Below are 17,288 nucleotides of genomic sequence, written 5' to 3'. Positions count from 1 at the left end.
CCAACAAGAGATACACATTGTGAATAACAGTTCAAACATAGAACTGAGATCATTTGATGCAAATAGATATTCATTGCAAAAATCTTTAAAACAACACATAGCATGTCATAAGTGGAACAAAGTTGAGAATATAATATGCGACTTTATTCAGTGTATAATGTAAAATTTGATTCCAAAAATCCAAAAAATGCATTTTGCAAATCACCTCTAGTGTAATTCAAATGGGGTATTAGAGCATTGGATAAATTGCACTAGCTAAGGTGTCATCCTCTCATCTACATGTGGGCATAAAGGAGCATCCTTATCCACTTAGGTGTAAATATTTTCCTTATCTTCAATGTTAGTGTATAGTTACTCATCTTGTATTATGCACTCTACTCTCTCTCTCTCTCTCTCTCTCTCTCTCCCTCTCAGTCTCTCTCTCTCATCTCCATTCATGCAGGGTTTAACAAAACTTAATGGAAATATGAAAAGTAAGGAATTTTTTATTTTGGCTTGGTTTAAAATAAGATAAGGACGTGAACACATGTATTTAGTGCCAATGAGTGGCAACAAAACAAATAAGGGTTCTTAGAGATTTATAACCTTAAGATAGGCCCTAAGAAATACCAAATAGGAAGTGGGAGTTGATATTAATGGATTTTAATACTAGGCTGCCTATTAAATAGGAAGGATATGCTATGATTTACATAGAGGTATGAAGATTCTTTGTAAAAGAGTTGAGAGGGATGTGCATAGCTTTAGATAAAGATTCAAATTTTACTCCTAGCTTTTGGAAATCGGCTTTTAGGGCAATATTCTAAGAGTGAGACTTGGTTTATAAACTAGAACTTCACAAGGATACCAAACTATATCTTGTATTCCATCTCAAGTTTGAGGAGGAATTTGTTGAAAGATAATAGCTTTTATCCTCAAATGACATATAAATTATTTGAACTAATACATACTAGGGCAACCAAAAATAAGCTTAAGATTTTTATCTTAGTCATAAGAATATATGTAACATTGGTTTCTTGAATATTCTAGGTCAAGTGGAGCTACAAGTTTTGCCACATGTCACCATTTGACAAGGGATTAACCAAATTAGAAAATTGGGAGTTCTAGCTACTTAATGTTGGACATGATTAACTTATCTTGTGCATGATATGAATCCTTATAAATCTTTCAAAGAAGGTTATCCCTATAGGTATCTGTGTGTGTGCATGTGTGCATGCATGTACACACATTTACAAGGTTTTGAGAGAGACATTGAAGGTCTTTATTGATTGATCAATGCTAGTGTTGTTTGCCAACTTGGAGCTGAATGTAAAGGGTGCATACTTAATTTTTACTACTATGAATCAAGTGAGAGTCTATATTTGCTATGCATGCATGAGTTTTGTATGTGTGCATAGCTATGCAAGAACATGCCTTTTTTATTACATTAGATCTTGGAGTGTTGTAGCTTGTGTTGTTGCATTTACAAAGGTAACAAAGGTCATGTTCCTTCTCATATCTATTTTATTAGTATTGTCTCCAACCTCATTGGTCTTGAACGATTGGTATCACTTGCTAGCATGGATTAGCCCACACTTGCTGATCATGCACATTCCTCGGTAAGCCCTTAGCACGAGGCACATCTGGTAAGCCCTTAGCACAAGGCACACTTATCGATAAGCCCTCAGCATGAGGCAAATTTGATGTATGTCCTCAATACGAGGCAGTTTCATCTACATTAGCACAGTCTGATTTCAGCGATGTACAGCCATCACTTTCATGCATGGATCTAACTCCATCTATTATCACATCAGATGTAGATTCATAGCAAGAGTTCACTAGTGACCATGCAGTTAATCAGTAGGTAAGTCCTCAGTATGAGGCACTCACATCTCTAGCAGCATGTGGAGATATATGCCACAGTGCATTCATCTTTTCAACCTCTCCTCAAGTGATTCCATTCCAGCATACCATAGACCCACGAAAAGTGGAAGTCATTTAGAATGCCCCTACACCTAGAACCTTAAAGCAGTTATCATGCTTTGTTGTGCAAATTAAGTGGCATAGCAGATTTTTACGGTATCTATCTCATGTTTGTGTACCTCTGACAAAGCTTACCAAGAAGGGGGAATTGTTTACATGGGAAGAACCACAACAAAAGGCTTTCATTCTATTAAAGAAAATGTTAGTGGTAGCACCCATCCTCAAACCACCTAACTGGAAGTTGTCATTTCATATTTTTGTGGATGCTAAGGCAAAACAAAATTATAGTGTGACTCAGAGGGAAGCATTGGGATGGTGTATGCTCTCCAAAAATTTCGACAAATTATTTGTTGGGAAATAAAGTGGTACTATATGTGGATCATCAAGCACTTATTTATCTGGTGAATAAACCACAATTGTCTAGCCGACTACCTAGGTGGATACTTTTTCTTCAAGAATATGATTATGACGTTGTGCATACACAAGGAAAACAGCATGTTGTTGCATATTATTTAAGCAGATTGCTGAGTGGTAAAGAACCTATGGGGGTACAAGATGATCTACCTAATGTTCATTTATTTTCTGTCAATACGGAGGAAGGGTACGATTGGTACGACAAATGTTGTTGTTTTTGACAAATGGTGTGGTACCTCAGTCATCATTATCCCGAGATCCAAGGAAGAAATTTGTACTACAGAGTAAACCATTTCTGGTCATAGCTGGGGTGCTGTACAAGAGAGGCATTGGTGATCCGACGGTGAGAGAAAAGTTGTGTTGATGGAAGCACATGCTGGAAGTTCGGGAGGGAACTATTCGAGGGACATCACTAGCAAAAAGATACTTCAGGCCGGTTTGTGGTGGCCCATAGTCTTGAAGGATGCTCATGAATTTACCAAGACGTGTTTACCATGTCAGCAAGATGGAAGAGCAACTGATGCAGACAGAATGCCACACCAACCCGTGCTACCTCTAGGTCCTTTCCAAAAATGGGGCTTGCTTTATGGGTCCTATCAAACCACGTGCCAAGTATACTGGGAACAAGTATATTCTGGTGGCTATAGATTACTGTACAAAGTGGGTGGAAGCAATTGCATTGAGGATAATATAGCTGCAAGCATAGCTAAGTTTCTATATTATAATATCATGACTAGATTTGGGTGTCCAATTGAGATAGTTTTGGACTAGGGAGTTCATTTTCTAAACAAAGTAATGAAAAAGCTAACAAGTTTACATATGATTATGCATAAGAAGTCCACTACTTATTATCCACAAGCTAATGGTTGGGCTGAAAATTCAAATAAGACATTTAAGAAAATCCTCAGGAGAACAGTTTCAGAGAACAAAACTGATTGGGACCAGAAGTTACACTCGGCATTATGGGCATTCCGAATAGCATTCAAAGTGACTACTAGAATGACACCGTTTCATTTGGTATATGGATGTGAAGTTGTGGTTCCAATGGAGTTCATTGTATCGAGTCTTCGAATAGCAGCTGGATGCAGATTGTCTCCAGAAGAGTCGGTTCATCATAAGATCCAGCATGTGCTAAAGTGGAAGAGGATCGGGTTGTTAGCTCATACATTTCAGATGTGATCCAAAAATGGAGACAAGCATGGGTCAATAGGAATATCAAATTTAAGGTGTTCCGGAAGGGGGATCTGGTATTGATGTTTAATTCTAAATTGGGCCCTCGTCCTGGTAAAGTAAAGTTGAGATATAATGGTCCCTATAAGATTGTTAAGGTCTTAGGAGAGGGAACATTCAAATTGGAGGATACGTATGGGAATGCAATTCAGAAACCAATCAATGGGTATCGGTTGAAACCATATCATGCTCCAACACTTTATGTGGAGATTGTAGTAGAGGCTTTGGTGGTGCAATGCATGGTGGCAAAGTTGTGTTCAATGGTTGCTTGCAGGTTCAAAGATCCAAAGTTCCGAAGCGATGTGAGATCTGAATGCAGAACTATGGTTCGAGATCCGAAATTTTGAAGTGATGTGAGATCCAAATGCGGAGCGGTGATTCCGGCTCCAAAATTTTGAAGTGATGCGAGATCTAAATGCGGAGTAGTGATTCCGATTCCAAAGTTCCAAAGTTTCGAATCCGTTAGTCGTACTAGCTGTACTAATGGCGATGTTTCACGCATGTCGATGATGATTCTTCATGCCCAAGGCGGGAGGTTGATGCAATATTCGGCATGGTCGGTTTGTCTAGTCGGATTACGATCGGTAACATCTTATCATTATAAAAATTCTCTTCAGTTTGAATTGACGTGTGTGAGGTTTAGCTATTTTTATCCCTGCCAGAATGAGTTTGCTCTGACTTTTGTTCGAAGTTGTGTTCAAGCCAGTATTTGTTGGAGGATGTCCTTTGTGAATGTGGATCTTCATAACGACGAAGAACTCCCGAGGTCATGTATAGAACTTGATCTACTATCGGCTGCGGCAAGTGAACAGATGGCCCCAAAATCAACACCAGCGCCTGTGCGATGTAGCAAGAAGGTGAAAATGGAGGAGAAGCTACCAGAGGAGGATTTGCTAAATGTTTCGAAAGATTCAAAAACAAAGTCGGATGAACTGCCAAAGAAGCAAACGTCGAAGAAGCAGCACATACAAGAGAGTCCGCCGGTTTTTCAGCAATCCAAGGTATTTCTCAATTTGACAATGAACAAAGCGTGGCTGAAGAAGATCAAGTTGTATGACTTTGCATGCTTACCATGGGAGCTGTGGTGAGATAATCTCAAAGTTTTGAGTCAGTTCCAGACATTACAGTGCACAATGGGAGAGATTTCTTTAGGAGTTAGAATCACACCAGAGTTGATAGCTACAGTTTTTCGTCTGCCCTACTATGAGGAAGAGATTCAACTAGACAAGTGTTTGGATGAGGTGATGATGGCAGAGTTTGGGAATCCTTACTCGCCTAAGAATTTCTATATGATCAGCAAGGTACGGGATCCTATTAGGAAACAACAGTTAGGTTGGTTCGTGGAACGAGTCATTATGTTGGTTTGCAACAATGACTATATGGCAAAGGAAAATTATGCTTATTTGGCGGCAGCAGAGCAAGAGGAGAAGGTGTCGTGGGCTACACTGTTGTGCACAAAGTTGTTACAAGAAATTTCCAGGAAGCAAGTTCGCACTCCAAATCAATTTTCAATAATCACTCATGTCACAGCCTTATTCAGCCATGTTACTCCTAAAAAGGGAAAAACTCTATCTCGTAAGGAGAAGGGCGAGCAGTTGTTTGGTGATGCAGATGAGATTATCAATAATACAATTGATGATTTGGTGCAAGCCAAATACACTTATCAACAGTCAATAGAGATGCTGACTGGTAAATCACTATCTTCAGCTTTATGGAATACACCTATTGTGAGCAAGGAGAAGTTGCTACATAAAGATCAACCTGTTATGAAGTCAAAAATTTTGGTAAGAAAGGGAGCTATGATGGATTTAAAGAAAAGACTAGCCATGTCTCAGGACCCAAGCATGGAGGGTGTGGATGCAATGGATACACCGCTCATCGATAAGAATTCGGTGTCTAGTATTTCATTTGAGCAATTCAACCATGCAGTTGAGATTGTATAAAGTTTTAGAAATCAGATGCAGGCAGAGGCTGCTACTATTGATATTTTTTATCTACAGGAAGAAAATCATAAATTGTTGCAATAGGTCCAGGAAAGCACTGAGATGCAGAAGATCAAACATGACTTGGCACAGTTACAGAAAAATTTTCAGGTGTATAAAGAGCAGAAGGAAAATGACCAAGAGAAGCTCATGCAACAGATAGAAAAACAGCAGGGCATGTCTTCCTATTGTTACTAAATGGCTAAAGGAGATGAAAGATCAGTTTTTAACTGTTTTGGAGGAAGTGTCTAAACGCAATACAGAGTTGCAAACCAATAACTTATGGTTGTAAGCAAGACTGGAGGCATTGCAGATTTGGAGCAGCAACTAAAAGACATTTCAGAAGAGACAGAGTTGGATGGGGTATTTGTAGCAGTGGATGTTGTGGATAATCTTAAAAATGAGTTGGTAGTTATATCTTAGGGCATGTGGGATAATTTAAAGGAGAGGTTGTTTATTTTGGCTCAGAGACCTTATGAAGCTTTTGCATCTAAGGAATATACAACAAATATCTTGAAGGATAAGGTTCAGGAACAGGAGAAGCAAATTCAAGAATTGAAGCAACAACTATTGTCGTTTCAGAAACAATCCCAGGCGACCTCAATAACACTTCAAGGTACTAATTCTGCAGAAATTTTTTCTAAGCTTTTGTTTGTGTAGGTACCTAGAGATATAGCACCAGGGCCAAGCAATCAAAGTAGCGGTCGGGTCGAGCTGAAGAAAGACTTTCAAGAGGAGTTGGTACGACCATAAGAAATACTTCAAGCTTTTAAAGTGGTTAATGATTTGACTGGTGCAAACCCGGATACACTGATGTTCAACCACCATTCGGAGGATCTATTCAATGTAGTACAAAGAAAGAGGAGGATATGACCACTATTGATCCAAAGAAACAGGTACAGGATGAATAGGAACAGTTTGAAGATCAAGTAGAAGATCAGTATGAAGAGCAGTTTATGGGAGTTCAGCATGAAGATTATGATGTGGATCATGAATTAATTCCAACTAGTTCAGTATCAGTAGACCATTGTACTGGATCCACTACAACGGATAAATGAGTGGGTTCGAGTCTCAATAATTTTGTGGCATAAAACTGATTGTTCCATCGGGTGTGCCAGTGTGGGCAAGTGTAGCCTAAACATATTTAAGAACTATTTATCTTTAACAATGATATAGGATGTATGGAAAAACCTTAATAGGAGTTACTTGTGCAACTGCTGATGAGGCGCGTTTGCAAGTTAGCAAGCAACGACCATATGTAGTTAGTTAGTCATTCGACTCATGGATCTGTCACGCAGTATTTCGAATGCAGATATGGTGTTATTGATCGGACTCTGTTTTGCCTAGTTCTACTTTATATGCTGTTGTTACAGAAGTATTTGCAGTATAAGAAATATGTAGTTATTCACTTTAATAGGTAGATTTTGGGATCTAATCTCTACCTATTACAATAAGACTACTCTTTGCACTAATTTTGATTGCACTTGTTTGTCCAAGCTTATACCAAGAACTCTTAGTATGTTGTGCAATCTTCTTAGGCGTTTTGACATACAATCGTGGATGCCCAAGGGAGCAAGACAAACAAAATAGCAAGGAGAGACACAATCGAGACAAGAGATGAGGAAATGTTGAGCCACAAGAGAGAGGAGATGGGAAAGGGAACTATAGGCAGAAAGTAGACAAGCCAAAGCAAATGACACTAGATAGGGAGGCCAGAAATGAATGTGAGCGGAGTGCATCCAACCGCATTGAGTTGGTGCCAAGCTAGGAAAGTGCTCACGTGGAAGTGGTACGATTTTGTTGAGTGAATGAAAGAAAACAAAAAAGGAGGGGTGAAAGTAAGTCAACGACAAAGGTTGACGGAGGAGGGAGCTTGATTTTCATCTTCATCTTCATCTTCTCAATGGTAGGCATTTCTGCTTGGAAATGGAGCTCGGCTATGGCGTTCGCTATTCACTATACATGTAAATATGTTGGCCTGCTTGCTTTCAGGTCGTACCTAGGGGAGTCGCCTTCTGTTCTCGCCTTTCCGCATCGCACCTCCACAACATAATGCCGCACCTTCATCCCCCCCTCCCGCTTCTTCGACTTCTTCTTCTTCGCCCCCGCATTGCAGCTCCCCTTGGCCTTTCGCTAGCCCCGGCACCTCTTGCCGTCGCTGCCGCAACAACATCAAGACCAAGGTGATGAGCACTCCTCTCATCCACTCCAAGCTGCATTTCACACGACGCTGCCAAGACATCCAGTAGACGTTGGCCGAAGCTCAGGAACTAGAGGACGAGAGCTTGTTGCGGCCTGCCTGTCTCTGTCTGCAATGCATATCCTGGAAATATACACTCACAACCTCGCCTCCGGCCTTTGTTTCCTTCGCCTAATCGAGATTTGATCTTGTTGGTTTGTCGCAAAAGTTGCCTCCCCAACTTCGTTTTCACCGAAGAAATCTCTGGCAGAAGGCTTTTAAATCTGAGGATCTACTGCATAATAGTAACGAATAAGTCGCGGAGAGCCTGCACATTGCTGTCCCGCTTCTTCTGCGGCAGCAACCATCTGCGCGACTTTTCGACTATACAGACGTCCTGTTATGGTTTCTACTGCAAGCGATGTCTACGCGGATAGATGCGCTTGTTTCATCCACCGGATCTTCCATTATTGCCTCATCTTTTGCGGTGAGTTTGATCGCAGTTTCCTATTGGCTTGGTCCTATCGCAAAATTCTCTCCACCTGCAGTATTTTCACGAAAGAAACGCACGCTTGGAATACCTCTTGACTGCGTCTTGTATAATCGTCTCGTATTGTCGTCTCTGCAGTTCTATTTGTCACAGATTTTGTTGCATGCACTTCCTATTCGTTTTCTCCTCACACTTACGTTTTGGAGAATGATACGCTTTCTGCAAATAGTTCCCACATAGTCGGAGTTGTCGATCCTGGTGTCCTAAAGGTCTACACTTTAGAGGCACAGAACTGTGCCGCGGAAAATATGGTTCTAGTTGTCGCCCTTGAATCGAGCCCCGTAAACATTCCGACCTCTTTGGATTTCGACAACGTCCAGTATGGGCTCTGGATAAATATTGAAGGTCACAATCCGTTTTCGGATGCTGACAACGACACAGTTGTGGCTTCCACAGGTGAGGTTTTGTTAAGCCCGTTGATGTTCAGAGGAAGCGGTTCTTGGGTCGCTCAAGTTTTGTCAGAGATGATTGACTCAAATCTTGTGCACTTATGCAGGTATCCGGAGTCCCAGATTGGACAGCTGTAGTCCGTTTACACAAGTAGAACAGAGTAAGTTCACTATTGCGCTGTTCCGGTTGCTTGAAGCGATACAGGCCCTATTGCAAAACCCTTGTTTCTCTGGCATTAATCACATGTTTACAGCAGTGGAGCCGAGCAAGAACGCTAGTTGCAAGCACGTGTCACACGCCCCATTAGAGGAATATTGTTTGAGCAAGCATTATTTAGGCTGTGCTTTCCTTGGCATGGATGTCTTTTATTCTAGGTCGGATATTTATTAGAACTTGACACAATTCTGCAAGACAGCTCTTCAAAAGGGAACGGCAATAATAAATAATTGAAAATATCAACCTGCTAAACGATTCCATAAATCATACTCGGTTGCGGTTTACACTTTCCATATTTTTAAAATTTACCAAACTTTCCGCCTGTGGATGACATGAATGTTATGTTTGCAGAAGTGACATGCCGTCAGTCTTATGCGTTCCTGAAGTTGCAGCTTACTGTATCCTATTTGGATACAATGCCTTGGTATGTTGGTGTGTCGTCCATGGGAAGCTCTCTGAACTATTCCTTGAAGGCATGGTGTGTAGGTATGAAGCGTGCTGAGCCACAAGCATTTATGAATTTTCTGTGATGACATTCAAACGGCATTGTTAGAAATTCACACTGCCAAGGCAAAAACCTTTTGTCTTTATTGTATGCAGATGGTGAAGCCCACACAGATCTAAGCAAGCCATGTGCTAGTGTGGGCACAGCCGGTTGCTATGATATCAGAGAAACCTTTGTGTGTGCTGCAGGTATAACTTTTATAGTCCGTTAAGGCTTTGCTTTTGTTTACTCATTATCGAATCAACTCGGTTCTGTGGATGCACCATGATGTTTTTAACAAGGTTCTAAATTTTATAGTTTCAAAACTGGGGAGCTTTTGCAAGTGTAGTTGATGATGAGGGGATCTGACACGTTTGATATTTTTGACAGAAAACGTTCCTTTAACACGTGATCAAGCAAGCTCACAACTGTATGGATTATCTCTGCAGTCTGGCGAGTGGAAGTACTATACATTTAATGTACGATGCATAGCTAGATTTTATTCATCCACTTGTCATCCTCATACTTCAATGAGTTTTACTGAGTTGTTTAATTTCAGGAAAGTAGCCTCTTTTGCTTTTTGAAGGTGAAGAATTCAGACTTAAGAAGGAAATGTGAATTTCTGCAACCTCCACTTCTAGCACCGTCTGGTCTTTGGATAATCTATGCAGTGCTGGTTCCCGCTTGTGTCTCAAGCTCTCAGGCATCTTAGTCAAGCATCTAGGCCGTTTAACTGCCTGATGCGGCTATGATGCCAGTGCTAACTCATTTCGCTTTCAACTTTAGGGGAAGATTAAGCTCCACCTCGAATGCATCCCCAAGCTTTAACGTCCCGACCTTATTCTCAGAAAAATTACGGTATCTTGCTTGAGGCTGCAAGAATAGGTGCTGCAATCCTTTGGACAAGAAGTCATGCGAAGGAGTGTTCTGGACAGTTACCCTATCCCTAACGTTGGTTGCGTTCATGGATCTGCGTGGTGACTGGTCATACCCTTCTCAACAACTACTGGGCTTTGCACTATGAAATAAAGAGGAACCTTGGATCCTTAAAAGCATGATGCAAGGACAGAATGCATCTACCAAATCCATGAATTTCGAATAGGGTGTCTTTATTGGAAGTTGACTAACGAAGTGCAGACATAATTGCCACTTGCACCTATACTAGTGCTTGCAAAATCCACCCTAAAGGATTTTTATCCCATGAAAATAAGTGAGAGTAAGTGGTCATACCTATCTACATCCACCTCAAGTTTGCAACAAATGTTCTGGCCCTATATGCTAGAATGTACATTGATTAATTCACTTCCATGTGGAAAGATGTCACTTGAAATGCGGACCACCTTTTCTATCAACAACTACTATGCTAATTTGTGCTTGCCTAAGTATTCCAGTTCAAGGCTGTTAGTAAGGGTAATTCAAGTGGAGAAGGTGATTGCTTGTTCAACCACACTTTTCTACATGTAATCAGTAAACTATTCACGTCTAGGGTTTTATGAACTCTTTAAATCCAAAGATGGAAGCGGCCTTGGATATGCTTGCGTGGCTAAGGATTAGGGCAGTAGGTTGTCTGGGCCAAAGACTGGATCATTGCCGCATTTTCGGATTCGGCAGGGCAGGAGGGGTCATAGTGGCATCTTTGGTTGTGGGAGGGCGGCCTCTCCGCAAGGTGTAATGGGATCCAGGAGAGTGGTTTGGGCCTTCACATGTAGGGACTCGGAGAGAGGTGCCTTCATTCGGAGGTTGCAGCTTGGACTCCTCGAGACAGCTGCACTGGGTTTTCACGCTTATGAACGAGCCACATGCTTGTAGTGTAGAACCTAAGGCAGCCATTGCCTCCCTAGAGGTGCTTAGTAGGAACACCTAGAGATTTATATGAATGATCTGTGTCTCGCCTTACGTCCGGCACATACTGCTAGTAGAAAGTGGCATATGTATCTGATTTCTCACGCTCCGTTGTGTCTAAACCAGGTCTGATTCTTAATTATACCTTATTGTAAGAGGGGTGTGGGCGGAAGCATGCAAGAAAGAGAGAGAAAGTGACGCAGATACGAGGCAATTGCAACTGTATATATTGGGGAATGGCCTCAATCCAAGGAGTTTGAACAACTGTGGAAGAATGCTCTAAGAGAGGCCCAGTATGAGACACCAAGAGTGGAGAAGGGGGGGCATATAGATAGCCCCCAGCCTGCTTGGTTGGCTAGCAGGGGGTCGGCCATATGGACCGTCTAGCACAGGTCGGCCATTACCTGATCAGTAAGTCAGCTGATCACCCTCATGGTGGCGAGCACAATGATCTGAAGAAGCAAGCCGATGAAGATGCAACCATGACCCTCCAGCAGTGTGCATAGTGGCTTCACTTGGGTGAGAGCACTTGATAGCTTGGATCCTCGAAGCAGAATGCCTCCTCCAACAACAAATGAGATTACTACGGCTTTGTTTCCCCATGCTAGTCTGCAGTGAGTTTCCAATGGGGTATAATGATATGTGGGACACACCACGACCGATATCCTACTGTGAACACATCACATACAGGAACCTCGAACAATGAACGCCAATACACACCGCGTCCATAGTCTCAGTGACGTCTAGCAATGAACTCCGAATACATCTTGTCCATAGCTCCACAGACTGGTTTTGCGTGTTAGACTTTCAACTGATCAAGGGCCGCACTCCCACCCACATGGCCTCTCTAGCTGTGACCCGTGGGGGGAGACTTTCTTACTTTCTTTGGACCAACAATCTTTGGCCAGAGGCCCTTTCTCCCCACAGTTGTAGCACTTGCTCTGCTTTTTCTTGTGCACTGATGAAAGTGCTTCACCGCTTGGAGTGATTCGTGACTTTCCTTGTGATATGAGTATTGTTTCCTCCTTAGGAGAAGGGAGCATAAGTCATTAAATTCTAATTGATTGTTTGTGACCTGGCACATCATTGCTTGAGAAACCATGTCATAATCTGGTGGAAGCTTGGTAACACGAGGGCCACTAACTGGAGAGATGTGAGAGCATCACCCATCGCCTAGAACTGGTCATGAATGACCTTGGCCTGCATCAAGAAAGATTGCATTGTACTCCCTTTGGGAAACTCGAGATTGAATTTCCAGGCACCATGCTTTGAGGGTTTGTTTCAACCCGTCCTTCCTTCGGCAAGGTGTGAAACCAATGAATATTTCCAGATAACCTAGACCATGAACTCTCGCTGAGTTCTCAAGCAGGTACTCTTTTCAGTACTCTTTTTCCATCACCTCTTAGCAATCTGCGTCCGAGATTTGAAGAAGCACCAATACTTCCCCTTCTGCCTTCGAAGAACGACAATTCCTTCCAATCTCGTATCTCATGAGACAAATGAAGAGACGTCAGAGGTTTGGTCCTCTGTCCTGCTGTCACGGTCGTAACAAAGCTCTTGAAACTCCGAGGTAGCCTCCTCAGTACCATCAAGGTTAAATGGCATGAGTCTGTCTTTTGACCATTGCCGCCAGTTGATCCCTCACCACCTTGACGAAGTGGCTATGTACCGTATCTCCTTCTTCCATATCAAGATTGTAGAGTTGATGTTGAAGAAGCAAAATCCAGGGGGTGTTGTCTGTCTCGTATAGATTTTTTAGAGTGACCCATGCCTCTACCGACGTTTCGGCCATCTAGATATGTGGAAAAACAGAATCCGCCGTAGTCCCTATGATTAATGCCAGAGCATGGACATCTTTGTCTTCCCAAGCTTTGAGCTCCTCTTTGTCTACTGCCATGAGAATCTTCCCTTGCTTGTCCACCATGTCCTCCGGCTTTGCCTCCACTCTTGTTGTCAGCTTCCACAACTTCCGAGCCACTAAATGACTCCGGATCTTCACTTTCCAGATCAGGTAGTTGGTCCCGTCCAGTTTCCTAGACTCTCCGAAGTTAGGGATAGTGAATGAGAGAAAACTGGGGGAGGAAGGGAGAGCAGGTGTTGAAGAGGCTGTAGTGGTGTAAGAAATCCTAGATTTACTATATTTAGAAATGTGCTAAGGAACAGAAAGGAGACTAAAATAGCAGAGAACAAGGAATATTTGTATTGCTTGAGTGTCTGTAGTGTGTCATCCATACAGTTGGGCCTCTCTTATATAGAGAGTGAAGAGTCACACATGAAAAGGTGTGAAGAGGTGTGTACCCCTTGTGAAGGGTGTGACCCTTGATGAGAGGGCACATTACAAAAGGAGTGTCTCTTCCATAGAATGTCTCTTGTGAAGGGTTGTGCCTCATAGGAAGTCTCCCGTCGAAAGGGCATATCTTTCCACGAGTGTCCATTCATCAAACCATCCATAAGTCTAAGATATAGAGAAAAGGAATACGTCACAGATCGTGACATCCCCTCCCACTCAAAATAATACCCTGGTGGAGATAATGAACTGATGTAGAAAATATCACGGTAAGTTCTGAAAATACTGCTGTAAAATGTCAGGGTACTGCTGTAAGTCTTCATCAGATTGCCAAGTAGCGTCGGAGTCGTCCAGATCTCGCCAAAGAACAAGGAATTTCGTGATAAGTCGATGTCGAGTCTCTCTCTGTCGATGGTTCAAAATACGCTCAGGAATAAGGAGAACATAATCGTCTTCGATTTCTGGGACATAATCACTTGCAGGAGGAACTGCTTCATCGCCTGGAATGTACGTCTTTAGCCAAGAAATATGAAATGTCAGATGGATTTTACCCCATGATGGTGGTAATTCCAATTTGTAACTTAAAGGTGAATTTTTCTCGACGATCCGGAAAGGTCCATAGTATCTTGGTCGCAACTTAGGAAACATAGACTTAACCGTCTTATAGCGATGTGGGGCTACAAATAATAGCACCATGTCACCAGTGTCAAATTCCAAGTGACGTCTATGTTTGTTGGCAGACCGTTGATACCGCTCTTGCGCTTTTTGCATGTGATCCCTGACTTGGAGTAGAATGTCTTGCATTTCTTGAACCAGTTGATCAGCTAGGGCCACTCGATGTTGAAGTACAAAATTCGTTGGTACAATCGGAATGTGTCCATAAGCTGCTTGAAATGGAGTCATGCTGATGGCACTATGGAAAGAGTTATTATAAGCAAACTCAAGGAGTGGTAGATACTCTTCCCAAGCTGCTAGGCGTGACTGAATATAATGTGAAGCATTTCTTCCAGAACTTGGTTGACTCTTTCAGTGTGGCCATCTGATTCTGGGTGGTAGGCTGAACTGAACAGTAGAGTTGTACCTAAAGATTCAAACAATGAAATCCAAAAGTGACTGGTAAACTTAGGATCTCTGTCGGATATGATATTCTTGGGCAATCCATGGTGTCGGAAGATGTGTTGTATGAAGAGTTTGGCGATGTCCGGAGCCTGTGCACTGCTTTTGCAAGTAACAAAGTGTGCCATTTTGGACAGTCGATCAACAATTACCATAATCTGAGTGTTACCTTGGGAGGATCGTGGTAGTGTTGTAATGAAATCCATGGAAATACTTTCCCACCTTTCAGTTGGGATTGGAAGAGGCTGAAGAAGTCCTGCTGGAAGTCGTCGGCTTGCTTTCATTTGTTGACAAGATAAGCAAGATGTAACCATTTTGATGACGTCGCTTTTCATCTGAGGCCAGTAGTATGTTGCACTGAGTAACCTATAAGTCTTGTTGATGCCTGGATGGGCAGCATAAGGAACTACATGATGCTCTTATAACAAAAGACGTCGAACATCCTTGTCATGTGGTACAGAGATGCGATCTTGATAAAATAGAAGGTCGTCCGTATAAGAATAGGATGAGAAAATCTTCTGTTCGGAAGTCGAAGGTTGATCTTTTGAAAGAACTTGTACTGCTGTGCCGAAGTCTTTATCATTGAAATACTTCCCTTTGAATGAATTCGGAACATCCATAGATAATGTAGAGATTACCATAGCTGATGCTAGAGTTAACCTGCTGAGAGCATCTGCAACTACATTGCGTAGTCCTGGAATGTACTCAATGGTCATGTGAAAGTTGGCCAAAAACTCAACCCAGCGTGCTTGTCGAGCGTTCATGACTGGCTGAGTAAAGATATACTTTAGAGAGTGATAGTCTGTCTTGACCACCGAGTCGGCTTCTATGAGATAATGTTTCCAAGAGTGATAAGCATGTACAACGGCAAGAAACTCCTTATCATAAACCGGGTATCAGGTTTGGATATTGGAATGTTATGGCTGTCAAAAGCAATAACTCTGTCTTCTTGCAACAAGATTGCTCCTATAGCGATGTCGGAAGTGTCGGTCATGACCTCAAATGGAAGGTTTGGGTCAGCAACAGCCATAACTGGTGTGGTAGTGAGTGCTTGCTTGAGTTGTTGGAAACTATACTATGTTTCAGGAAGCCATTGAAAAACTACTGTGCTTTTCAATAATTCGGACATAGGAGCTGCGACTTCGGAAAACTGATAGACCTTATTAAAATTCTGATAAAGCAAAATTATACCAAGAGAGAAGAAATTCAAAGCTCATAGTTTCTTACCACTATGGAGTCGTCATGCTCAATCCCTTCCTCTTTGTCAATGAGGATGGATCCAGAGGTCTCCTACTGTTCAGAGCGAGATGTGGAGGCTTCTTCTGGAACATCAGGTAGGTCGGAGTAGATTGATGTCTCTGCATCTTTGATTTTGACCAATGTTAAAGCAAGAACCTCTTCTATTGAGTCATCTGCTCCCAAAAACCCAGGTTCTTGCATAGTCGTGTCCACCTCGTATCCACACAGGACACCAAGAGCTTCGTCCTCCCGGAGACCAAACATAACCTCGATGTCATGGAGAAAGAGGTATTATTCTCCATCGACAAGAGGGAGAGCAACAAACCATATCACTGTTGCGGGGTCAATAGAGGTGGTGCCGAGGTGGATGGAATTTGAGAAGTAGAATGGGGTTCAGGAGGTCGCTGGAGCACTTCTAGGGCCAATGCAGCTTCTCGCCCGTTAGCTTCTTTATCTATGGACTCTTCATTGTAGATGTTGGGCTCATCTATAGAAATAAGAGGATCGGAAAGGGCAAGGGTAGGGTCAGGGCTTGAGGTCGAGGCCTCCTCTTCTATTTGTCCCTCCTTTGTATGGTAGAAGTTTGCCAATCCGAGAAAAGAGCGGACATCATGAACATTCTTAGGAGTAGGCTAATTTCGGATTACCTCGACCTTCTTGGGATCCACAGAGATGCCTTGAACTGAAATAACATGTCCCGAATATTCAAGTTGGGTCTTGAAGAACTCACTCTTCTCAATGTTGATGTAGAGAGAAGTTGCGCAGAGAATTTCAAAAACTTGGCGAAGATGTTGTTTGTGCTCATGTAGGGGATCTGCTGAAAACGAGGATGTCATCGAGGTAAACGATGACGAACTTATCGAGGAAAGGCCTGAATATGTCGTTCATTAGTGTCATGAATGTGGCCGGGGCATTGTTTAACCCAAAATGCATGACCAAACATTCGTAGTATCCATACTTTGTTCGAAAAGCTGTCTTATACTCATCGCCTTCTCGTATGCGAATTTGATGATAACCTGAACGAAGATCAATCTTTGAGAATTGTGTGCACTGTGGCGTGTAGAAGTAAATCGAAGAGCTCATTGATGCGAGGCAATGGATACTTGTTTTTGATAGTGAGCTTGTTGAGGGCTTGGTAGTCGATGCAAAGGCGCATTGACTTATTCTTTTTTCCCACAAGTAGTACAGGAGATCCGAAAGGGCTGCGATTGGGCCGAATGTGACCTTTGTCGAGTAGTTCGGTCACCTGTCTTTGGATTTCTTCATTTTGAGTATAAGAAACCCGATAAGGAGGTTTCGACGGTGGATTATTGTCGGGAATAAGTTCGATTGGGTGATCCACTGGTCGTTGAGGTGGTAACTGCTTTGGCAATTGCTGTGGAAAAATATCCAGGTAGGGC

At 42.4% G+C, this 17,288-nt stretch overlaps 1 protein-coding gene across 4 annotated transcripts in view; it reads left to right on the top strand.

Moving 5' to 3' along the window:
- Positions 1–7,503: 7,503 nt before the first annotated feature.
- The window catches only part of LOC147903030 (uncharacterized), a 31,404-nt gene continuing 21,619 nt past the window's right edge, over positions 7,504–17,288 (top strand). For 3 of the 4 annotated variants that reach the window (XR_015540914.1, XM_087374126.1, XM_087374125.1), the window contains exons 1-6: positions 7,504–8,251; positions 8,393–8,710; positions 8,811–8,864; positions 9,272–9,406; positions 9,521–9,613; positions 9,795–9,883. Coding sequence is in view for 3 of the 4 variants with exons in the window: in XM_087374126.1 (XP_087230252.1) it covers positions 8,167–8,251; positions 8,393–8,710; positions 8,811–8,864; positions 9,272–9,406; positions 9,521–9,613; positions 9,795–9,883 (774 nt within the window). In the remaining variant the exon portion in view is untranslated. The remainder of the gene's footprint in view (positions 8,252–8,392; positions 8,711–8,810; positions 8,865–9,271; positions 9,407–9,520; positions 9,614–9,794; positions 9,884–17,288) is intronic. The other variant, XM_087374127.1, reaches the window with a different exon arrangement.

Source organism: Dipteris shenzhenensis, chromosome 4, assembly GCF_047967505.1.
Source record: "Dipteris shenzhenensis isolate YYH24624 ecotype China chromosome 4, Dip_SZ_1.0, whole genome shotgun sequence".
Classification (NCBI taxonomy): Eukaryota; Viridiplantae; Streptophyta; class Polypodiopsida; order Gleicheniales; family Dipteridaceae; genus Dipteris; species Dipteris shenzhenensis.
Note: the sequence above shows the minus strand (reverse complement) of the source record. Positions and strands in the feature narration are given on the sequence as shown.